Source organism: Abrus precatorius, unplaced genomic scaffold (assembly GCF_003935025.1).
Source record: "Abrus precatorius isolate BTA unplaced genomic scaffold, Abrus_2018 Scaffold3, whole genome shotgun sequence".
Lineage (NCBI taxonomy): Eukaryota > Viridiplantae > Streptophyta > Magnoliopsida > Fabales > Fabaceae > Abrus > Abrus precatorius.
The window spans coordinates 7315773-7341447 of record NW_020874373.1 but is presented as its reverse complement, the minus strand read 5'-3'; the positions used below and the strand labels follow the sequence as shown (position 1 = coordinate 7341447).

Genomic DNA, 25675 nt, shown 5'->3' with positions numbered 1-25675 from the left:
AAATATTTAAATTAAAATTTATAATATATTTGTTTTTTATGTAGAAAACTACATTTAAAAGTAAAAATAATGTTGAGATTATTTAGTTATATAAATATTATTATGTTAAAATAACTAAAGTTTAAACATATATAAATATAAATTAAATGAGAAATATAACATAATTAAATTTCATAAATATATGAATTAGAATTATATGTGATTGTTAGTAGGTTACTAAAATAAATAAATAATTATAACAAAATAAAATTGTGATGAATGCAACATAGAAAAATTCAATTCTTGATTGTTCTTACATATCGTTATTTTTTCAATGTTGGGAATATTGATCATTGAATCAAAATTATTATCCAAATCAGTATCAAAAGAACTATCTAAAAGAATTTTTCCTTCATCCTCAAAGTCATTATCGTAGTCATCTTCTTCAGCTGTAAATGCAGCAGCACATATTTATTAATAAATTAGTAAATTTTAAATATTATATATTTAAATAAATATTATACATTACATCTTTCAATTGCATACTCTTCTTCGTTGTCACTAACATTAACAGTTGGGAGTGATAAATTTAAACCTAACAATTTTGCAACAACATGAGAAGTTTCATCAAGTGCAATATTCATATATAACTCAACTACATTTCCTTGATGTCGTTATTGACATGCACTTATCATACAATCAATGTCTTCATCATCACATATATCTAAAATTGTATGGTTTTCACTCCTTACATCAACTAAAACTCATAAAATTAGTTTAGAAATTATATTACTACTTCACAATCTCAATTTTGTATGTATCTTTTTTTTCAACATCTCGAAAGTAATTACATGTTCTATTTTAATCATCTTCTTTTTTCCTTTCAAATATTATACCCCATTTCCTTCGTACACTCTCTCATTCCAATATAAAATAACCACAATTTCAATCATCCTGCACATCAAATTAAAAAATATTAAAAAATAAATTAACTACTTAAACAAATACTAATAGAAAATATTACACGAATATTAAATTAAAAGTGATTTAGAGTATGTTTGTTTTTTCCTTTTAAATAGAGTTTTAAGTTTTTAAAATTAAAAAATAAAAAAACTTGCTTGTTAATGTAAGTTTTAAAAACTATATTTGAAAATTAATTTTTATTTTCAGTTTTTAAAACTAAAAAACAGAATTGCTATTTAGGTATTTTTGTTTTTATTTTTCTGTTTTTGTTTCTAAAACTAACAAAAGTCTAACTAAAAACAGTTTTAAAAACTAAATTATCAAACAAAATTTATTTTATTTTATTTCCCTAAAAACAGTTTTACAAAATTGTTTTAAAATATAATTTTTAAAAATTAAAAATCAAAACTAAATCAAACAAACCCTTATATTTACATTTTTAATATTGTATTTACATTAAATAAATTAACATAGTACCACAAATATTTTAATTTCATAAATTCATAATAATATTAATATTATTATTTCAAACTTAATTGAAAAAATTAAAAAATTAAAACAATAAATTAATAAAATTCTAACCTTCAACTTTCCTACTCATCATCTTCTTCTAAATTTTTTGCAACCAATACACATTTGTCGATCTATATATATATATATATTTTAAGTTGGATAAAAATTGGTGGATAAAAGAGTGTAATCTGGTTTAACTGCAGGGTAAATCCATGAGTCACCGCGTGATGCACGAGGAAAATGTCCGGCGTCAAAGTAACTCACATTGTAAGTGTCAGAATTCAACCTATTGACACACAAGGCGTCAAAGTAACTCACATTGTAAGTGTCAGAATTCAACCTATTGACACACAAGTGTCGCAAAAAACTCAATCGACACATAAGTGTCGAACTACTCTAAGCGCTTGACACATTTACCACGTGGCAAAAATCTGAATTAGTTTCGGTAATTTATTTGTTGATATCTTTTTTATATTAAATTAATTTGGTGTTGTTATATCGTAAGACGATACTGTGCATTGTGTCGGCTAGAAATTTTACAGACACTTTTTTATTTTACCTTAGACACAACATTTGTTTCACATTGACCCTATTTGGAAAAATTATTTCTCCATTCACCGCATATAAGAAAAAAACCCTTTCGAAAGCAACATTCAATCAATAATACACTATTTAATTTATTAAATATTATTAATTTGATTGCTCATTAATAAAGATTGTATAAATAAGTTTGCCGAGGCTAGATTAAAAAAAAAACTTTTCATTTCTGATAAATAAGATTAAAAATAAGTTATTTAGTTGGAAAGTTACTAATTTATTAACACACTATTTTTTACACTCTTAATCAATGACTAGAATTTATTAAAAGTTATAAGAAAAAATATTAATTTTAAAATAAAAAATAAAATTTATATAATTTTTGTAATTTTTAATAAATTTTAATTAATAAACAGAAATATATTAAAAATAATGTGTTAAAAGTGTATTGTTAATTTATTTATTTATTTATTTTGTCAATAACGATAATTTTAAAATTCTTTATTTAGTGTTTTTATTTATTTAATGCAACTTCTTTTTTATTACTATTTTGGATAAAAAAAATCATATTGATCGAGACTGCATGCTTTCAACAATTGTGAATGTGTCTGATAAGTCTATCTTTTGATGTATTTTACAGTTTCTAATTTTATAATAGGAGTATATTTTATTGAAGTTTCTCACTAGTTTTAATGTTAATTTTTGCAGTTAGGCATAAGAGAACTACTAATGCATTTTGAGAATATCTTGAGCAAAAATTAGATAATTCCAGTTGGTCTTACACTTATGCATGGCTATACTTTGCACTTGGTATAGGTGTACTTTGTTGTCTAGCACAGACATGCTAGATAAGGGTGCACGATTATGCTAAATTGATTTGCGTTCAAAATTTAAATTTAAATGCAAATCCTGCAGGAATTTTGATCAAGATTCAGTTTTGAAATTCAAAGGAAGAATTCAGTTGTGGATAAAACCAATTCTAAAAGATAGAGAGCTCAACTAACTAGAAACTCAGAGCACAACATATATAAAGAGACTTCATGCTCTTAACTTGTACACTTTTTGACTTGACTCTAGACATCTTCTCTTCACACCTTCTTTCCCACTGAGAGTTATTGGAGACCATTGGCAAGAATGACGAACTTTCCCTTAGAATCCGAACAAGTGATTAAGTACCCTATGGAGAATCAGATCTCTTTTCATCTTTTCCACTTTTGGGTTTCTTTGTTTAAATTTTCCTTTATGGATTTATTTACCATGCTTTCTGTTATTTGTTTTGTTATAAGTAGCTAAATCCATAGTTAAGATTATGACAGATCCTTTTGCATATTTTGTGTGATTTTTACGTTTAATAATAATGTGATTTCTTTTGGTGTTTAGTTTCTACCCTAGTAAATTGAATGTGCATGTTAGGAATTGATCACTCTTAATATCCCATAATTAATTGCATTGTAGGTCGTACAACATGTAATTAATAGAATTATGAATAAAACGGGACAAAGGGTTAAGTGAATCAAACTTAATTCTTCTCTTACAACCATTATTAAATTAACAAACATATATGTTCTTTATGCTTTCCCGACCTTTTGCTTTGCATGATCATTGGGAGTAATAGCTTATGAAAAATAATATTAACATTGCATAATCATTGGGTGATAATAGATTTAGTATGGGTGGGTAATAAATACTAAAGAAATTAATATTGAAATTAAATTAAACTAAAGAAAACATAGAGAGGTGCAATAGGTGAAACCATATGGATCTTCTCACCCAATTTTTGTCAAAAACCTCATTCGTTTCTCTTAAACTACTTTTTGAATTTAACTCTTTTGATTTTAATCTATCACAAATCCTCCTTGTTTAAACAATTAAATCAAAGTGTTTTTGGTAATTAAAAATAATCTCTGTGAAATGATAACTTAAAAACTTAATTTTAAAACTTTTTATTACTTTTTGATGGGTAATGCTTACGAACAGTGTTATGTGTCAAAAAGTTATGATATATATATATATATATATATATATATATATATATATATATATATATATATATATATATATCGCAACAGTACGACGAAAAAATGTTTTTAAGAAAAATCAGTAGAGTCGCCACCAAGATTTATTAAAGAAAACATTGGAAAAACTTAAAATTTTGTTCTTTGAAACCAAAAATAGATTCGAGAGTTATTTACGTGTAAGGAAAGTGTTAACACCCTACAACGTCTGTTAGTTCTTAAAAAAATATTTATTTAACCCTTAAAAAAATAAATGTTGCTATTTTTATTTTTAAAGAAAAAAAATTAGTTCTTAAAATATTAAGTCATATCTTAGAAAATAAAAAATATTTAAAAAAATTATTTTGACTCGATGGATATGATTCCACTCCTACGTATCTCCAGGAGCAATGGAGAACTCAAAGTCATATAGTTCTATAAAAAGAATTATTTTATTAATTAGAAATTCAAAACATTTTAAAAAGAATTTATCTCAAAATTAACCATATTTTATAAAAAAAATGGGATAAAAATTGTTTAGATCTTTGAGGAGGCAAGATAGTGCAACTATACATGTTATCCTATGACGAAAAATATGAAAGGTGAAGGAAGATCACACATCTATATTGTAAGTCATTGTAAAAATGTAGTAATTAAGATCAAATATTTTAATTTATAAAAAAGTATTTTTAATATATATAATTTAATTCAAAAATTAATATTCGAAGAAATTTAAGATAGCATAATACATAAATATCTCATGACCTATTCATTGATCGAAGGTAATGTAAATTAGACATCTATATCGTCGTGAAGTATTATATAATAAAATGGAGAAGTATACTTAAATAATCGATTGTTTGGTTATTTAATTTATTAAAGTTGAAAACATGATTTACATTTTTTTTTCTTAGGTATGAAATTAATTGTATCAAACAAAAGGGGGTATTTAACAAACTGAAAATATTAAAATTGATTGGTAAATATAAATATTTAATTAAGAAAAATTTAACATATTTGTATTATATGAAACCTAAAACAATGTTGGTATACAAAAGTCTCATCAATTTAAAATACACAGAGGTAGAGATACTACACAATAATATTACAAATCACTGCATTAATTAAATAATTTAATTTTAAGTTAATTAATTGACAAGTTAGATAGAATGTAAAGACACAATATATTTTGATTAATAACCAGGATAAATAAAAAGGAATATTCTTTAATCGATTAATAAATTACATAATTAAATGAAAATGAATATTATTTAATTTTTAGAGTAAATCTTATATTATTTAATAATTTAAAGGATGAAATTTTTAGTTATAAAAATTTAATAAAATAAATATATAATTTATTAATTTTAAAAAAGATTTCACTTTTAAATATATTAATAGTGCTTATGACATAAAATAACGTAGGTATATATATATATATATATATATATATATGTGTGTGTGTGTGTGTGTGTCTTGGTAATTTACAACACATAGAGGTAGAGTTGCTACACGTTGATATTACAAATTGTTGCACTTGACTTGATTAATAAATTAATTGCTTAACTATTCATTATATGAAGAGAGAAATATTTTCAAATAAGACGATTAGATTAATCAGTGAAATAATTATCCAATTAATATAAGATGAATTGTAAATTATTGTATTGATAAAATAATTCTCTGACTTAATTAATAAAAATATGTGAAAGAGTATATTTTAAATAGTGAAGTTTTTAATTGATTTAAAAATAAGATATTTTTAATTTAAAATATTTTTATCACATAAAACTAATGGTAATGTAAGTACACATTAGGTTCACGATTAATAATGCATAAAGGCAGAAACATTGTACAATAGCGTTATAGATCCTTGTGTTAATCAAGTAATTTTAATTTAATAAACTAATTAAAAGTTTTATAATTAAAGTAATAATATTAAATATAATATATTTTAATTTATTAATTAATTAAAATCAAAATATTTTAAAATTTTACTATATAAAACTTCAAGTATCGTAGGTACATAAGTCTTAACAATTTACAACAGATGACACAAAGAAGCTATCCGCTTGCATTGTGAATCAGTCTTTAAATTTTATTTATTTATCATATTTTATTATAATAATTATTTATTTTAAAAAAATTATTTACTAATAATGACATTAAATTATATTCACTTTGTATAAAAAATAAAACATCAACACACAAATGAATTAGATTAGATAAACAAATAAAATAAAGACAATAACAATAATAATAATAATAATAATAATAATAATAATAATAAACAATAATAATAATAATGATAATAATAGTAAAAAAAATTATTTTTTAATATTACTAATATTATTTTATTATTATTCCTGTTAATTAAAAAAGAAGATTTTTTTTTATAAAAAATGAATATAACAAGAAACTTGTAGTCCCTTCTCTATTGCTCCCTTTCGGCTAAAAAATAAGTAAATGAGATTATATACATAGGCTTGTACAACATAATGTGTTGCCATCAAACTGTTACTAGATTACGGGTTATGTGGTTAACGCTATTGCATCCATAACTTGGCCAAAATGAAGAAAAGGAAAAGTGGCATAAGACAAAAACATGCTTATAAGAAAATGAAACTTATAGAACTTGACACTCAGATACACAGGTACAGTAAGAGCGGGTTCACAAAGAGTTGAAATGATGGCTTGTGCTGGATCTTTCTTGACGGGGTTTAGAGAATTCAAAGAAATGAAAAATCTTTAACCAAGCTTCTTCTGCTGCAACTCCAACTTTTCTCCTTCTCCCTCTGGTTTTGCAACTTCAATTTTTGTTCCCCCCATTCATTCTACAACTTTCAACCTCTTTTTAACGGCTCCCTTCCCATTCTTCCTTTTGTTACTTTTAGACTCTTTATCAAGTCTCTTTTTATTTTCACCCGCACGTAATTCTCGTTCCTTGTATATTTCTCTTCGATTATATTTCATTAGCAGCGGGTGCAGGTGGTATACAGGTGTACCTAGACATATAGCAATTAGCCGTCCAGATTTTACAATTATATCAGTTCAAAAGTTATACCTGTCATATTGCTGCCATATATCTGGATATGTCAATTACCCGTAGAGGACCATCCTTAATATATTATATTACATGATTATTCAGTTTGTGATTTTGAAAGATTATTGCTCAACTTTTCTTATTCAGCATATTTTGGTAAACTTAAAAACTTTTGGAATCTTGTTATTAAATAGTTTACAAAGTCAGATTAAGTTTGCAAAATACAAATAATAATAGTAAAATGAATAAATAAGTAAATAATAAGTTAACTTTAAACGTGTGTTTTATGTAAAAATAAAATAAAATATTTTGGTTAAAGAATATCCATGAATAGAAATTAAATTTGATTAGCAGAAAATAATAAATAAAAATAAAATAAAATAAAAAAAATTTGAATTATAAATTTGACCTGATAATATAAAAGAGAAATATTAAAGTTAGAAAAATAAAACTTTGACTATTTTTTATTTTTTTCATTTAAAAATTAAAATTAAAATATATATATATATATATATATATATATATATATACGTACATGTGTGTAAGAGAGAAAAATTCAAATAAAATTAAGTATTCACGGTATATATTGTTATAGTCGAGACTATGTGATTTAGCATACAAAATTATCTCATGTTAGATGAGGTTGAGAGCTTATGCAAGAACTTTACAGAAAAAGTACATCAGTTAAAAGAAAATATTATCTAATCTTTCGAGAGAAAAAGTTTCAACTAAAAATTAAAATAGTATTGATTTTAGGAGACTTAGGTAGTTTTTAAATTTGACCTACATGATAAAGTTAAGTTAAGTAGTTAATTTTAAATTCTTAGAATTAATACGTTCAAATCCTTAAGTATAAGTATAAATGTAATAACTGTAATACTTCCTATACTGCTAATGTTTATGGTAGTGATTCAAGTAATTGATATGACATAATTAAAGTTAGAAATTATGTAAAGAATGAAATATCTTTAAATATAAAAAATATTTGTTTTAACATATATAATATTACAAGAGATAAGAAGTTATGTATAATAATTTTTCATTAAAAAATTATAGTATTTAATACTCTAACTCAATATATCTTGTGCAGCACTAAACAAATTTAAAAAATCGTATACAAATGAAAATTTTGATGTTTCACAATTTTATTATCTACATAATATGTTAAAAATACTCTCAGTCTCTCCTCTCAGTTCTCTTTTTATATTTTGATTTGGAACTGAGTAATTTTATTTCATCAACAAAACAAAAATACTAGTAATAACAATAAGATAGCCAGATAGGGAGCAAAATGAAATGAGGAGACGCCTGATATGGCAAGGAAGGGTGTAGATGGAGACTAGAGAGCACCCATCCTTCTTGCACATTTGATGCAATCATCCAATATCATCTTGGCGTTGTATTTGTATACAAAACCTTTGTCACCCAGTTTTGTGGAGACCCACTTGATATCCTTCTTCACCCCATCTTCGTTTCTGAAATTAATACATTATAAATTTAGATGATAACTGAAAACGGCTTAGAAAAAGAAACTTTATTTTCTCTTCCATGGAAAATGTGTTTGATTAATATCTCGTTTCGTAAAAAAATATAACATTTAGTCCTCTGTGTTAAAAACAAATTGTGAAAGACCAAGGTAGCTTTTGACCCAACTTTTTTTCTTCTTGTAACAAAGTAAAGACGGACAAAACAAAACTCTTACAAGTAAATATTTTTTTTAATGACCAAAAGCTTAAAAAGTAGAATTTTTAATCAATTTTTATTTTTTTAATAATAAAAATATATGGATATAATTAATCTAAATTATGTTCAATGATTTAGAATTAATTCTATCACGATTAATTATCCTCGACTTTAATACAAACTACGCTTGAATAATGCTGCACTAGATCGAGTCCGAAACCTTGTTAATAAATCTAGAAAAAACCAATGAGAGACACTTACTCTTGTTTCACATTGAATTCTGGATGATGAAGAGCATAAAGATTAGCCATCTCTTGCAATGAAACATAAGAACTTGCGCACAAGAATCTGCCGTTCATTGAGGTGTTTTCCATGCAAAAAATATGAGCTTCACACACGTCATCAACATGTACAAGAGGAACTTTCCCCAGCAAATTCTCCAGGAACTTCAGTGATTTGTAGACTCTTTCATTTTGAATGATCTGTGCTATACAAACGAGCCCGGACCCGATACCGTGTATAGAAGATTGAAGGGTGTCACCTCCCACAAGCCCACAAGCGAGGGTGACCACTTCTACTCCACCCCACCATTTTCATCGGTCCCATAGCTCAACACATGTTTCTCCGTCAATGTCTTTGAATAAGTATAGTCCTTCAAAAATAAGACAAATACAATCAGTCAAACATTTGCACATTTTCATTTTTAAATTTAGATTAGAAATTGACTTTGTTGTGTAATTGGTGTGGCTTCTATACTTAAACCTATGTAAAAGTTGAAGGCTTAGGTATCTTATTAATTCATCGAATAAAAAATAATTATATATTGCAAATTTCTAATTCACTTTAGAAATAATTATAATATTAATTAATAATTTATTTATTAAATGAATGATTAACACAAATTTAAAAATAATTTTTTTTTATTTTTTATAGTTAGAAAAAAATGGATAGTTAATTATTAACACCTAAAGTAGTATTACGTTGTGTTGGGTCCCATCACTCCTGCTTAAACCTTACTCTTACATGCTTATCTCGAGTGTTCCGACTCCACAGAGATAAAAAATTAAAGATAAGAATGAAAGGTGAGAAATTTTTATTTTTTATTCAACTAAATAAAAAAAGATTATTATCTGTGTTTTGAACGAGAGGTTGTGCAAAAATTCTCCTTGATATTCGCAGTGAACAAATTCATGAATAAAAGCTTGGAAACTAACCTTGTAAACAGGTTCTTGAAGGAATAAATATTCCAACGAATCATTGAGAGGGGTCCAGCAAGTTTCATCCATAACATCCTTGAAACCACTTCCATCATCTTTCAGCGGAGAAGCAGAACAAACAGACGCCGTGTAGATCAGACGCCTCACTGTGCCTGCTTTCAGACAAAACATGGCAATGATTTTTGCCGCGGCAACCGATGCTTCGCTAGTATCTTTGTACTGCTATGGTTTCCATTATGTACGAGGACCATGTTTATGTTTTATCACAAAATAATAAGTATACTTGCATTATAGTGGTTAAACTCATTTTAAATAATTAATAACTCTTAATATGTATTCTTTTAATTAATAAAATAACTGATGGCATAATTTTGTCTTTTGAGTACTTTTATATATATTCTTGTAAAAAAAACTTGTAAGAATATTATATCACTACGATTAATAGGTGAACCTGCGAGTTGGGTTCATGGGTCAAGGGAGTGGCAAGATGAAAGACAAATTCGCAGCCTTGAATTGCAGGCTCAAAGCCAATTGGGTTGTAAATATCAGCTTCAAACAGCACCAATTGCTCTTCTGATTGTAGAAGGCTCTTCAAAAGGCCCACCGTGGACTCATTCTCTGTTATTGCAAATTGTAAATCTAATTCAGTGTACATGTGTAGAATGAAAAAGATATAGGAGTGAGAGATTACTCACTCAAGTCTCTGAGAGTTGCGTGAACGGTGTAACCCTTGGCTAAGAGCTTCTTCACGAGCCATGAACCTATGAAACCACTCCCTCCTGTCACGCACACCTTGCACCTTTCCTCCATCACAATTCCCTTCCCTTCACTTACTAAATACACACACCACTTATTATAGCTACAACTGAAGCATATTTATGGCTCCTCTTTCGGTTGTGGAAAGATATGAATGCATTGAAATTGAATGAACTAGTAAAATGATTTTGTTTTTATTCATTTAATATATTTTTAGTTTGCCTTCTATTTTTATAAAGTGGCGTAGAGTATCATCCTACGCGGGAATAACCTAGTTGTATGAATTTAATTTGTGTTTTCGAGTATCACCTTCTATTTTAGTTTCTTTATATTTTCATAGTTGGCACTCTTACCCAAACAGTCAAACAAAGGAGTTGAATCGAGTAAAAAAAAACCTAAGCACACCTACATATGCATAAATAAAAGTAATTGCCACCAAAACAGAAGATTTGATAGCCCCCACAATAATGTAGAGGCTGAAGCAACAACTGCCCAATATGTGGACGTAGTGAGTACAGAGTATAAATATAAAGTTATTAATAACTTCAGTCGTTAGAATTAAGCTTAAATATTGGCATATATAAAATTTTTATAAAAAAATATAATAAATATTTTTTAATAAAATTTTATTATTATTTACTGTCTATTTTCAATTTTAAAAAGTGAGTTTAACATAACACTAAATATAAGTGGCATATGCCACTAAGTGCTACTTTTATGCTGTTAAAAATGTTTTTTTAATTTTTGTCCTTAGTAATTTTTGGTAATTTCTTCTTTTACTTCTATTTTTAAAACTTTGCTCTAGATTTGTTTTTCTTTTCGTGTTCAGTTTTTTTAATCACAGTTAGATCGTACAGCGATAATAACAATATTAATTATTTATGACGTAATTGAATTTTGAGATGAATATATTAGCATCGAATTATGTTATCTATGAGTTCATAGAAGTTATCATATTCCTAAACAAGTAGCATATTGCAGAATCTCAAACGGCAAGAGCACTAGAAAAGAACGTCCGTAGAGATTCCTAGATTGAGATTAACAAGAAAAGCACCTAAATAAATTATTTAATTTATCATCTGATGGTCTCTTAAAAGTAGTTACGGTTTAATCTGTAATATTAAATTAAATATTAACAAATACAGTTGTATAAAATATTTACAAAAAGAATTTTATATCGCCTATGAGAATTCTACTCGCAGGGTCAGACTAAAAATATTTTTGAATAATTAACTTTTCAATGGTTGACAAATACAAAAGAAAAGAGTGCAGATAAATTATTTATAAACATGAATCATTAACCCTAGGGGATATAAGCATGTTGGTCACATTGGCTTCATGTTGCATATTCAGATTCAGTATCTTTTTTGAATGCATATAAATTTATAGAAAGTAACAACGTCCGTACCTTTTCTTTAAATGGATTCTGGCAGGATTGAAAATAATCTGCAGATGATGCATATGAACTTGCAACCAGGAATCTGCCATTAGTTGATGGATTCTCAGCGCAGAAGATATGGGCTTCAATGACATCATCAATGTGGACTAGTGGGATTTTTCCATCCAATTCTTCTAAGAACTGCAAAGAGTACTGGTATGTGGCTTCATTGTCTTTCACCTGAGAGATAAGCATTGCAACACTCAAGGTCAAGGGTGTGTAACTGAGAAGAGTTTCCCCTTCCACCAGGCCACAAGCCAGACTCACCACCTCCAATCATTTTGACCCTTTCCATGACTCAATAACTCTCTCAGCCTGTGTCTTCGAATCAGTGTACCTTGTGAGCTACTCATCACTATATATATTTGGAACTCTCTGTTAATACATGCCACATAAACTAAAAATAGGACTAAAATATTTTTTACGAAACTTGAATAATCCTCTTTTAAGCTAGTTGTTGCAGTCAGTTAAGTTCGTTTTATTTTTGATATAGTAGAAAGTTTAAATAATTTTAATATATTTAATCTTACACGTTTCATCTTTTATAGGTCGAATTTTCAGTATGAGAAAATATGTTAACATATCTCAAGTTAACTAAGCATATGACAAAATTGTGTAAGGTTGTGTTAATAGTCCAATCAGAAGTATGAAAATGTGTATTATTATATCTTATATTAGTTAAGAATATAATTTAACTGTGAAAGGGTGCGTTAAAATATTTTATATTATGTATAAAATATTTCTAATAAGACCGAGACCAAACATTTTTTTAGAATCAGGTGTAATTCATTTTTAATAATTTTTATTATTTTTGAGGCGTGAATTTAAATTTTTATACATATTATTCAGACATTTTTTTCAATCTACATTTAAATACTGAGTTAATTGGATTAGGGTTGACAATTTCAATTCATTTTCTTGTATTGGCACAAAAATTAATCTAAATGGTAAGGGTAATAGTAAAGTGATGTATTATTTACGTACCTTGAGGATCGATACTATATAGGGAAAGGTTGAGAGGTGTCCAACAAGTTTCATCAACGAAATCTTTAAAACCAGTCCCGTCATCTTTGAGGATGAGAAGAAGCAACCGTGGAGGCAGTGTAAATCAGCCGTCAAACTGTTATCGATTCAATGCAACACGTAGCTATACTTTTACCCCCGCTATTGCTGCTTCACTTATGTTTTTAAACTGTTATATATGTAAATAATCGCTAAACATCATCACTTCAATAATATATATCATCTAAATGGATAGATAAGTTCAGATTAGTATTGACTGAAGTGCCGTATAGCATAACTAAGGTGATTAGATTACTGAAAAGTTGGTTAAAATCTCTATACTCTACCCAACAAGGAAAGAAAAAAGAGAATCATTGCATTGGTGAAGTTAACCTGAGTATCCTTTTGATGTTCATAGGAGCAACGTGAAATACAACTTCACAGCCTTATTATCATCGTATTTAAGATATACAAGTAGTTAACATGTCAACTGCCGTTTTAAAAATAACTAAGAGTACAAGAAAAGCTTAATTTAGAAGAACTGATTGAGCTGATTTTAATATAAAATTTTCGTAATTTTGCTTTGTTTGAAATAACACAACTACACTGATTTTGTGGGTATAATTTATATAATTATTGTGACAATTTCATTTACATTAATATAAAACTTTTGAAAGTCGCAACAGTATAGCTAGTATCTTTACTATCAAATTGTATAATTTTCCAAAATATAAAAATTTGAGGAATGAAAGAAGTAAGAGATAGGCGTTTTTAATACTCTTTTTTAATCAAAATTAAAATTTTATCTCTTTGATTTAGATTTATAATAATATTAAATATAAATATTTTATTATTAAAATAAATTTTAATTGCTAAATAATACGAACAATATCTGAAAAACAGTATATATAAGTTTTGTTGTATATTAAAATCATTGTCATATATTTTTTAAACATTTTTATATCTAGTATGATTATTAGATTTAAATATGATTTAAATTCTTGTATTTTCTAAGATTTTTTATTTTAATTTCCTATTTTCTAAGATCTCTTTTAGGTCATTTGATCCTACACTATTAAGTTGGTTAATGTGCCGCAAATAGTTATATTTTTCAAGTTAAGAAATGTTTGGAACAAAATCACATTACCTTAGCTGTGTAGTGGCAACAAGTGCGACCAACCACCAAGAAATAGAAGATAAATACAGATAAACGATAAATAATGGTCAACAACAGAAATAATAGAGTTAATGTAGCTAATAGAAAAAAATATATTTAAATTATGTTTAAAAGTTAGATGATTAAATTAAAATTTTAAAATTTTAAAAAATTAAAAATATGTAGAGATAAAAAAGAAAAAAATATGATAAATTTATTTTACATAATAGCAATAAAAAATTTTGGTTGGTCCATTAAGATTATATATATTTTAGATAATTCAAAATCTAAGTTTTTTTAGTTAAAATAAACTTTTAAAAATATTATTACTTAATTTGTTTAATAAATGCGTCTTATTCCACCTAAATTTGATGTAAACTATCTCATTGAGGTCTGACAAAACAGCTGACCTAGTTTCAACTCCACTGAATGTATATACCATCTCTAATTTGAATGTAAAATCAATTTTAACTATTTTATAAGAAATTAAAAATATAATTAAGTTTATTAATAATATAAATTATTAAGACCTTTTGTCGTAATATCTTCCTATCAAAGTAATTATTTTGTTTTCATTAAGAATATTTAAAAATAAATAAATAGTACAAGAAGTAACTTATAAATAGGATTCTAAAAAAATATATATAATAAACTATCAGAAAAAATATATATCTTCATTAACTAGATGGTCTATTACAAAAGAAAAGGCATATATATTTTATAAAAAAATTTGCTATTATATATTTTATAAATATATTACAAGACAATAACATTTGTGTCTTTCTTTTTTTTAATAAATTATTTAAAATAAATATTTTTTTCTTTCTAATAAAATGGTTTTATATTTATAACCCTTGTGCAAAAGATCGAGTGGCACAAAAATATAGGTTAAAGGCACTGCCACTGACGTTAAGACCAACAATTCCCCGATTCGAAGATGAGTTAGTTATTCAAAGTTACACAGTGATTGGATCCGATTCGCGTAAAGAAGATATGGTTGTGATTTGGATTTTGTCCTTTGCCTACAATCAAAGTAATATATTAATTTTTTTTTTACAATTATTTTTTTTATTACAAGACAGTTTCTTTTGAGGTGAATAAAATTGTTATGATTAATAAAGTTCTTTCTTAAAATATTTAATAAAGTTAAAAATTTTAAATGGAAGAATTGTATTTAAAAAAAAATAAGTACAATTATAGTCATTCATTTAAAAAATGAAAAGTTAGGATATTAGTGTTATAATTTGTCATTTATGTATATATTTTATCATATTTTCAATCTTATTTTTTATTCATAATTATAATAATATTGTATTGTCTTTATTTTATTTATTTATTCATATAAAAGTTTAAAATAATATTAATTATTATCTTTTATTAATATTTTTATATAAAAACTATACACATATAATAAATAAAATATTTACAGTAATTAAATAATCTTAAAACTAAAAAAATTTATCAATAGAAATAAAATAAGAAAATTATTAAACACTCTTGACAAAATAATTAAATTTTTAATTTATATATATATATATATTATAAATAAATATAAACAAAGTTAATATCATCTAAAATATACGGATCCACCTTATTGGAGTTGAATGTAAGTTTAAAACGATTCATATAGAAAAAGAAAAAAAAAAGTATGACTCGATTGTGACGTGGTTTTTGTCCTGTGCCAAAGGGTGTAAAGGATTGTCATTGATTTTATAAACATTGGGTTCTTAATGAACGGACTAGTTTTGTTTACATGTCACCCAATTTACATCGCATACATATTTTATATTGGGATCTATACTTCCATGAATAGTACGTACCTTTAATTTTTATTTTCATATTTTATGAACACATTATAATTATAAAATCTACTAAATAAATTATTTAAATAATCCAAATCAAACTTCAAACACAATAAAGTAATTAATTACACAGCATCATATACATGAAGTATTTGAAATAATAAAAATAATTTAAATAAATATAAATTTCTGCACACTAAATTCAAAAAAGACAATTCTTTTTCAACTTACATTTTCAATACGCACATTTTATGATATTATCAAAATAATAATATATATATATATATAATTATTTATAAAAAAATAAAAATAAAAATTATAAGTATGATTTATTACTGTATTATTTATATCAACGCATATCTCTATTAGTTTTTTAAAAATATAATTAGTGATAGCCAAACTGAAATTTATTTAACAAATAATTATCCTAATTATTTTGTAGATATTTATTGTAATTCCCAACGCTGACATCGAACATATCACATATACATAGCAAGCACGTGTTGGTTTACGCTGCATCGCCGATTTCCCCAATGTGGAGGAAGTACGGTTTCTGTATATGAAATTTAGCGGCATTGGACGGTTTTGATGTTAATTGCTTTCTTTTTTATGTGTGAAGGAGACAATTTATCACTTACTAGCTAACTTTATTTTACTACTTTGTTTTCAATCACTAACTAGCTTGACTTCAACGATAAATCTCAAAAGACTTTTTTCTGTGCATAAGATAAACACGAAAAACCATGGCCTAAAAAAAATAAAGCTAGTTTCATAGAATCAGACAAAAGCATAGTTCAAATTCCTAGAGATGGAGCAAAGCATACTTTTCAAATCAACATCATGCAAGGCTTGTACACACAATGTTTTTTACAAGACATGTGGAACACGCACTTCCCAAGCTCCAATCATCATGCTATGAATTTCGGCAAGAACAATCACGGTAATAGTGCTGGAAACTTGAGGTTTTAAATTGCCATTATAGTCACCGTTACAAAAACATCCAAAATTATGATATTGAGAGAAATTACACAAAGAAAATGATGCGACTGATGTAATCGGGATGCAATTGCTTAAACCTTCAAACTCATGATAATGCGGCCATAATTGTGTTTGTTGACCACAAATTTGACACCTTGGTGGGAACTGTTCTCTCCATTCTAAATCAAAGTGATGGCAACCATTTAGTGCTTGTTTGATTAAGTGATGAAACCGAATTTATATGTTTTGCGCTATACACAAAATCACCTTTGATATATACGAGGTCATTTCAAAGGGGAAAAAACTGAAAACTAACTCCATTTGACCAGCAAGACAAATTAGAATCACACAGAACCTTACCATACCCAGTTGGCCAGGTAATTAGAAGTCCATGATGGATTGGTCCAGACTCAGCCAGAAGATTTGGGATGTGTTCTACGCACCCATAATAGCCAATCACCCAGTTTCCTCCAACCCCACGGATCAAAACTCCTATACTGACCCTACCTGGGGAACTTTCGTACACAATCAGCATAACCCATTCTCTAATGGAATTATCCAGTGTATCAATCTAGATTGTTAATTTAAACATAGTTTAGTGAGAGATAAAATTTTAGGTTCATTTTATTGAAGTTTCAATGTGTGCAGATGTTACAATATATATATATATAGGGGAACATGAACAATTCGATGTAGCTTTTTTCAAGTCTTAAAACCTAGTACATGATAATCCCGTTGCAACGTTAATAATGTCTTAATAAAGATGCTTTGCGCCATTTTTTTTTTAATAATGAATAGTATTTGAGCTTACTAATTTTTAAAAAATATATTTATTACACTGTGCTATGATATATATAACTTTAATAATCATCATTGATTTTCGTATGAGAAGTAAACTAGATAAGATTCTGTAACGAAAAAAAAATTAGATAAGATTTGAGGGACAGATCATATAAGACGACAGGCCTACGAATAATAATTGGTCTTACTTTTTAACCACCGATATGCTACTGAAGCTTAGTATAAATTTGTATTATGGGTTCTTAATATTGCATTTAGTAGGTAAGGAACGCACCCAAGAATTTCACTTGGAAGGAGAGTAGGTAAGGTCGGATGGAGCATGATATATTGATAATTGAGTATCACCTTTTCTTCAATTATAATTTAATTTTCACGAACCGTGATTGAAATTTTTTAATATTACTTTAGATATATGTGTTATCTTATAGCTGTAGAAAGAAAAATTAGTTTATTATTGTAGTAGTCATTATTTTTGTAAAATACTGTGATAACATCAATTTAATATTCCAATAATATCACTTCCTTCCAAACAACTATAAAGCGGATATTAATGGCATGTAGCATTAACAGATTCCCTTCTTCTTTTGGGTTTACTTTTCCTTTAAAAGAAGGGTATTGTGAGCACAAGCTCATTTATACTGTTCTTAAAAGAATGCTATTCTTCTTATAAAAATAAAAGAGAAGAAAAATATCATTCTTACAGTAAAATATGAAAATTACCAAGTACCAATACCCAAGAAACGAAAATTACCAATTACCAAAATGGAAATAATAGGTAATCATTTTTTAAAAGAGGGAAAGATATTATTGAAGTGGAATAGAGGCCAGGGTGCATGAGATAAAGATGCTGAGAGCACCATATGAGGTGACTCACCAAGCAAAAAGCCATCCGCATGAGACATTAGCAGCTCTACCAGAATATGAAAGTCATACCAAAGACAAAAAAGAGAATGAGCGAAAGCAAATTCTGTCACCTGTAATGCTAGAAAACTACAATATATCCTGAATGATCAGAGATATGCTAGAAGCTCCCTTTTTTGGGTAGAAAGCATTTACCAATTACTACCACAACGAATAAATACGAGTTAGAATTAAACATTTGACCCTTGAAGCCTATTTTTGCTATGAGTAGTATTTTATGTTGGCGTGGTATGGCATTGGGCAAGAAGAGCTAAAATGTGGAACTTGCGAATAAACCAAAGGTGGGACGTTTCCCATTAGTACAAATGGAGAAGTTAGGTAGGTTTTGATAGAAGTTTCCACCCAAAAAAAATGATGCGATGAAAGTGGTTGAAGACATGAAATCAAGCCCGATTTCCTCATTACAATCATTTAAAACATTGAACTTGTATGGGGTTGTGTTAGGACATAATGGAAATGGACGCGTTCCAGAGTCTCTAATGCTAACTAGTTACTTTTTGCGAGTCACTCGCCTCCATTGTGGAACTAGGAATTTTCTGTTCATTGGGGCCCTCATACTTTTGGCCAGTATCCATGGTCGTTATCAATTTTGTACAACTTTTACATTTGCCACTTTACCTAATTATATATTTATCAAAAGTATGGTAAAAACTAAAAAGTGGAAGTAAAGTCATCCCCGATAAAATAGACCAGCTTATGTACTAGTTTAAGTTAACAATCCGAGATTTATGATTAAAAAAAGAAGAAGAAAAGGTGGAGTGGTGCTAATAATTTTTATAGTTTAATTTGTTACATTTGGCTTGTTGGTCCACTTGAGAGCTAAATTGGAGATATGGTTAGTGGAAGAGCCGTTTGGGGCAAGAGCTTTGGCAGCGGCCTCCTTGAGATCCTTCATTCGGTAACGAAGTTTCTTCCCTTCCTCACCTTCCATGAGGCACTTGACAACGCTGGCAATGTCTTGCCTTTGGACCAAGCCATTATCACCAACAGTGGGTCTCAAAGCGACTTTGATGTCATGGGTGAGCATAACAGCGTTCATCTTCTGCTCCGCAAATAGTGGCCATGCCACGAGGGGAACCCCATTCACCACACTTTCAAGGATAGAGTTCCAACCACAATGGGTCAAGAACCCACCAGTGGACCCATGGGCCAAAACCTGTGGCTGTGGAGCCCAAGAAGACACGACCAGGCCCCTTCCCTTTGTCCTCTCCAAAAACCCTTTAGGCAAGAAGCCGAAAGGGTCCACGTGGCTCTCGGCAATGAAATAAGAGGCATTAGCAACCTTATCATTTGGGCTCCTTACAACCCACAAAAACCGTTGCTCACTCATCTCCAACCCAAGAGCCAACTCATTCAGCTGAGCACTCGAGAGGGTCCCACCGCTTCCGAATGAAACAAACAACACACTCCCATGTGGCTGTTCCTCCAACCACCTCAAACACTCCGACCCCCTTTCCCCTCTTCCACCGCTCTCCATGTTCACCAGCGGTCCCACCGGGTAAAACGGAGGCTTCCCCGGTTCACCCTTCAGCAACTCCTTCACAGCACCCGGTTCCAGCTCCAGGAAGCTGTTCTCTATAATCCCTTCTGCTTCAGCGTATCTCTTCGCGTGATGAAGAACCCACTTGTAGGCCTCGTTCTTCCGGTCCTGAACAGGGTCCAGTAAATCCTTCCCCTCAACCGGAACGCAACCCGGGATCTTAACCGGTTCGGGGAGTTCCCTGTACTCGCACTGAACTTCCTGGTGGAGGCGAGGCAGGTGGAGGAAAACCGAGAGGGCCATGGCGGTCGAAGGGTAGAAGACGTAGGGAGAGGCATTGAATTCGGCGGCCACGTCGAAGGCGTCGGTGCCGAAGAGGTCGACGACCAACGCCGCCACGGTGTGCGTGGCCGAGAGGGAGCGGAAGGCGTGGCGGAGAGAAGGGAGGGAACGGAGAACGGTGAGGGAAATGAGGGTTTCGATTTTGGAGTCCGGTGGGAGGTCGGAGAGTGAGACCGGAGGTAGGAAGGTGTGCGAAATGGACTTGGGAAGGGCCTGAAGGACGGTGGTTTGGGCCTTGGAGGGTGGGCCGTCGGTGGGTATGACGAAGGTGACCTCGAGGTTATGGTAGCCCACGACTCGCTTGGCAAACTCAATCATTGGGATTAGGTGTCCCATGCCTGGGGATGGCAGCATGGCGACCATTACTGGTGCCACTCTCGCTTCTTCTTTTTGGATTTCCATGGAGAATTATCTTTAAGCCAAGTTGCTCTTTGTTTGGGTTTGGGTTTGGGTTTGTTGTGAAGGTGAAGGAAGATAGGAGAGGAATCTATATATATAGAGGGGCGAGCGAGGATGGGATGATTAATTGGTGTTGAGTGGCAACGCTTGAGTTTCAGTGAACAATTAATGTATTTGTTATTAAAATAATTAAATTTGTGATGGTTATTATGATGCAGAGTATTTAAATAAATATAAATATAATTTGTGCTTGTTTTAAGTTGGCGTCTTGTTGGGGGGTGTTGTGGAAGGATGAATTATGGGTGAGAAACTGAGGTGGGAGCAAGTAGAAAGAAGAGTTGATATTTCATATTAATTGGTATTTATGGAGGGAGGCCATGTATCTTATCTAGAAGGAAAGCGATGAGTACGGCCGAATTTTGCAATTTATGTGCTGATGTCAATTCTAACGTAAGCCTTATGTGATCAATACATAATGAACCACTACTTTTTCTTTTCCCCTTTCCATCTCCTCCCTTCTAATTTCTATTGTGGACAAGAACGTATTGGCATTTCTTATATATGTCTTGTGTTTTTCCTAATTCAACCTCAATGCATCTTAAAGCCTCCCCAAATCATTTTTTATTTAGTTTTCTGTTACTTCAACCAATCTAAATACCATTTTATATGTCTCTCTGTACGTACATGTTTGGTATAAACTACCTCTCTCTATTGAACCGTTGAATCTGTTCATGTTTATAAGGTCTACGTGTCCATCTATATCCATCCTCCCCCCAAACCTTCCGGATTAGAAAACATTTTCAATAAAACATCGTGTTTAAAAAAGATTAACAAAATTTTAATACATTGTTTAGTTAAGGCTGACGTGATTAACAATATACTTCACACGTTCACCCTTTTTCTTTTGTCAATTTATCATCGTGAGCAATTAATGGTTTTGAATCTTAAGTCTTCAAATTGAAAATTTAAAAAATTTAATTAATTAATATGTACGCAATATTACAATACATCATTACGTTCAAACCATATTGTTCCTTCCTTATTAGTCACAAATAAATAAAAAGTATGCACTTCTTAAATAACGTTGTCAATATACGGTAAAAACACAAACTCGTGATGTTTAATATGTAGTCTATAATTTAAACATTCAAAAATACAATTGGGTTAATATTAAGCTAAATTTTTTTGATCGATTATGTTAATTTTAACAATTTGAATTAAATTAATTAAATACCTAATATGATGTTTTGATAGCAGTCATAGGCAAGTATAAAAAATAATAGTTAAATATCAATAAAAAAATATTATACAGTCACTATATTCTTGCTAAATTCTTATCTAATTATCATATCTAACATAAGATTTTTGTCCACTGAATCGGTTCCAGCAGGCTTCCAACTTATATGTATGTTTGTTTGTTTGTTGACCTATATAGTAATATTGATGATCACCCCTAACGTTTGTGATAAGAAAACATTTTGGATTATACAATTAAAGTTTAATTGATATTTAATTATATGAAGTATCAATTTGTACTAAAGCAACACGAAAATCTCATGTTTAAGATGCTAACAATTTTTTAAGAATATTTCAAATGATCATATTGTATTTTGTCAACTTATTGCGGGGAGCAATAGGCTCAAACCCTATCTTTTTGAAATACATGATTAAATTAAGAAAGTAAAATATTTATTGAGCATTATAAAACATTATTTATAATTATTTACAATAAATAGGAAAAAAAAAGTTTTTAATAGCAGTAGTTAAAAACAATTTAAAATATTCACTTTTTGTTTTCAAAATAATTAAAAATGAATTCAATGAACGACATTGTTAATTGACAATATATAACCCCTTTAAAATATTAGTGGAGAAATATTAACGAGTATCCAAAACAAAATGTTTAAAACCATTTATTGTTTTAACAAATACTAAAAGGTTTTAAGGTTGGACAAATATTAATAAAAAAATATTCCTTTTATTTATTTTTCTTATTGACATTTTATATAGATGTGTGTTTTTTATTTATTTTTTTTAACTGACAAATTTAGAAAACAGTACAAAGATTAAAAAATATAATTAAATTCTTAATAGATATTTTACATTTTTTAATAGTAGTAGTTACATGAATTTTAAAAATTGAATTTAAAGATTAAAAGAAATCTATTTTTATTAATATATATATATTATTTTTTACGTTTTTAATATAATAAATAGTTTTTAATAAAAATACTATTTTTTATACTTCAATTCAACTCTAAATATTAATATCAATTAATAGAATGATCTTATTTTATAAAATTGTAAAGATCACTATTATTTTAAGAGAATAAAAAAAATACTAAACATAAAAATTAAAAAAAATTATATATTTTTATATAAGAACAGGTTGAAAAAAGTATGCATAGTTTCTAGTAAATTTAGGGTTTTCAACTATTTTTAATTTTTTAAATTTGTATGAATTAAATAATGCAACTTATTAAGAAAATAAAAGATGTTCAATAAAATAATAATTATTACATAAGATGTAAAAAGTAATTAATAAAAACCAATATATTTTTTATAGGATCATATTATAAGTGTTTTAAAAAATTAATATATCTTATTTTCCCAATTAGTGACCAGCATTTGTCTTTATTATATTAAGTTGAAACGGAGATCCTATTCACACGGTGTACGTGGTCCAAATTCCACCACGCCACTGTGCTCCATTATTCTGAAAATTCTTATATTATTTTTCTTCATTGTATGTTATTATTAAATAAAATTGTTTAAAATAAATAAAAATATGTTTTACATATTATTTTAAAATTTAAATATTTAAAATATAATAATTATTATAATTATTAATATGAAAATACTCTATTATACCAGAAATTTTTTTTAAAATTTTACTTGATAGAATGAAAAAATTATTCTCTAAAATTAATTTTATTTGAGAACTCACTTAAAACACACTGTCTTTTATAAATACTAAAAAGGGAAAAAACTTTGTGTTAAAAATCACTGCTTACCACTTATACCTAAAAGTTAGTAACATAAAAATATGTGATTAAAAGTTTACAATGTTTAACTGTATGTATTGAATACTTTTAACTAATATTTTTTGGACACTTATTGGTATATCTAATTATTTTTAAATGGAAAATAGGTGTATTGGACCATTATTTAAACTAAAACATCCTATAAATTCAATTAAACTTTCCACGATAAATATTTTATTTTTTAATATTTTTATTTTTATTCCTTTAATTAGGGATTTATAATTACTTGTGTTTGTAATGTTAGCTAATAGCATTAAAAAAATATTTAATATTTTTCACTAATTATCAATGTCTAATTCAATATATTGAAGGCTTTTAAATTAAAATATCTTAAATTCAACTTATTTAAATTAAAAGTAAATGTTTATTTCTATTTTATTTTATCTTTTTATTTATTAAAATAGTAATATCTAATTTTTATTTTTATTTTATATTTAATACAATTACACTTACTCAGACTTAATTTGATAGAACAACTTCTACCAACGTCAACTATCAAATATTTTGCTTTAAAGAAGTGAAATGTTATAAACATTGCCTTGTCCTAATTTTAAATTTAAACTTAAACTTAACTTTGGTTGAAACTGAATTTAAATTTAATGTTTTGCGTTAAATATAATTTTAAATTAACTTTTTAGAAAAAATTAATTTTCAATAAATTTATAATTAAAAAAAATAAAATTAATTTATTATATTGCATTATTGTATTAAATTAATTAATGTATATTAAAAAGATCTGCTTATACTATAAATGCACCAATCATAAATATTATTTCAAATAGTCTATGATGTATTATTTCATTTCTTTTTAGAATTATTAACTTTGAATAAGTTTGGACACGAGATAGTATATCTATTAATTTTAAAAAGTAGATTTAAAATATTAATTTAATTAAAAAATTTATTGTAGAAAAAAAATCAATTTAACATGTATATAGTTTTGGAAATTAATTTAAAATTAGTTATAAATTAGATTTACACAATTAATTTTTTTTTGTCTAGTCCTGCTGCTCTGTCTCTCTCTTTGCTCTTAAAATTGTGTTTTTTATAAATAAAAACATATTAATTAGTATTTTGTAAGGTTGGTTTGAGAAAAAACAAAGCTTTGATGAATAATTTAAAAGAAAACTTAAATTATTTAAACTTTGAATATAATAATTTAATATCACAAAATTAGGAGTGTATTTGGTCATGTTAGAAAAATATAAACTTTGTTATCCTTTTAATAATTGAAAGTCTCCTGCGGGCTTAGTCCTTGCTAATGTTTGCTACCCGCCACGTTATAATGATGAAAGAATGATGCAAACCAATGCTGAGAAGATTCTTATACGATGACTCTTCTTTTGCTTCACAATAAAAGTGGCCATATAATAATTGGATTGTCAAGTTTCCCAAGAAAATAAGTAATAATTTTCCATTATAATACACATTTAGTGGATTTGATATCCGGTCACTGTCAATTTTTAAAACTAGCATCATAAATCGTGTTTTGCGTTAGAATCTATAAAATGAGTAATGCCATGTATCACTAAAAGCTTTTTCAAAAATAAAACTCACACTAGCTAAGTTCATTTAATTTTTCTTCTTGTGGTTTTATTTAATCCAACTCTTTTTAATATATGCATAT

General features: G+C 27.8%; 1 protein-coding gene and 2 pseudogenes across 1 annotated transcript; all 3 read right to left on the bottom strand.

The window, feature by feature from the left end:
• Positions 1 to 8368: 8368 nt before the first annotated feature.
• LOC113863627 lies at positions 8369 to 10772 on the bottom strand (annotated as a pseudogene).
• A 1249-nt stretch (positions 10773 to 12021) lies between these two features.
• LOC113862078 lies at positions 12022 to 19358 on the bottom strand (annotated as a pseudogene).
• LOC113861754 (hydroquinone glucosyltransferase-like) lies at positions 18346 to 21093 on the bottom strand. The gene has a single exon (XM_027494774.1). It carries the CDS (start codon positions 21005 to 21007, stop codon positions 19565 to 19567), a length of 1443 nt encoding a protein of 480 aa, XP_027350575.1. The 5' UTR covers positions 21008 to 21093; the 3' UTR covers positions 18346 to 19564.
• Between the last annotated feature and the right edge of the window lie 4582 nt (positions 21094 to 25675).

Excerpts from the sequence above, each read along its gene's own strand:
- LOC113861754 (XM_027494774.1), bottom strand. The coding sequence starts at position 21,007 with ATGGAAATCCAAAAAGAAGAAGCGAGAGTGGCACCAGTAATGGTCGCC.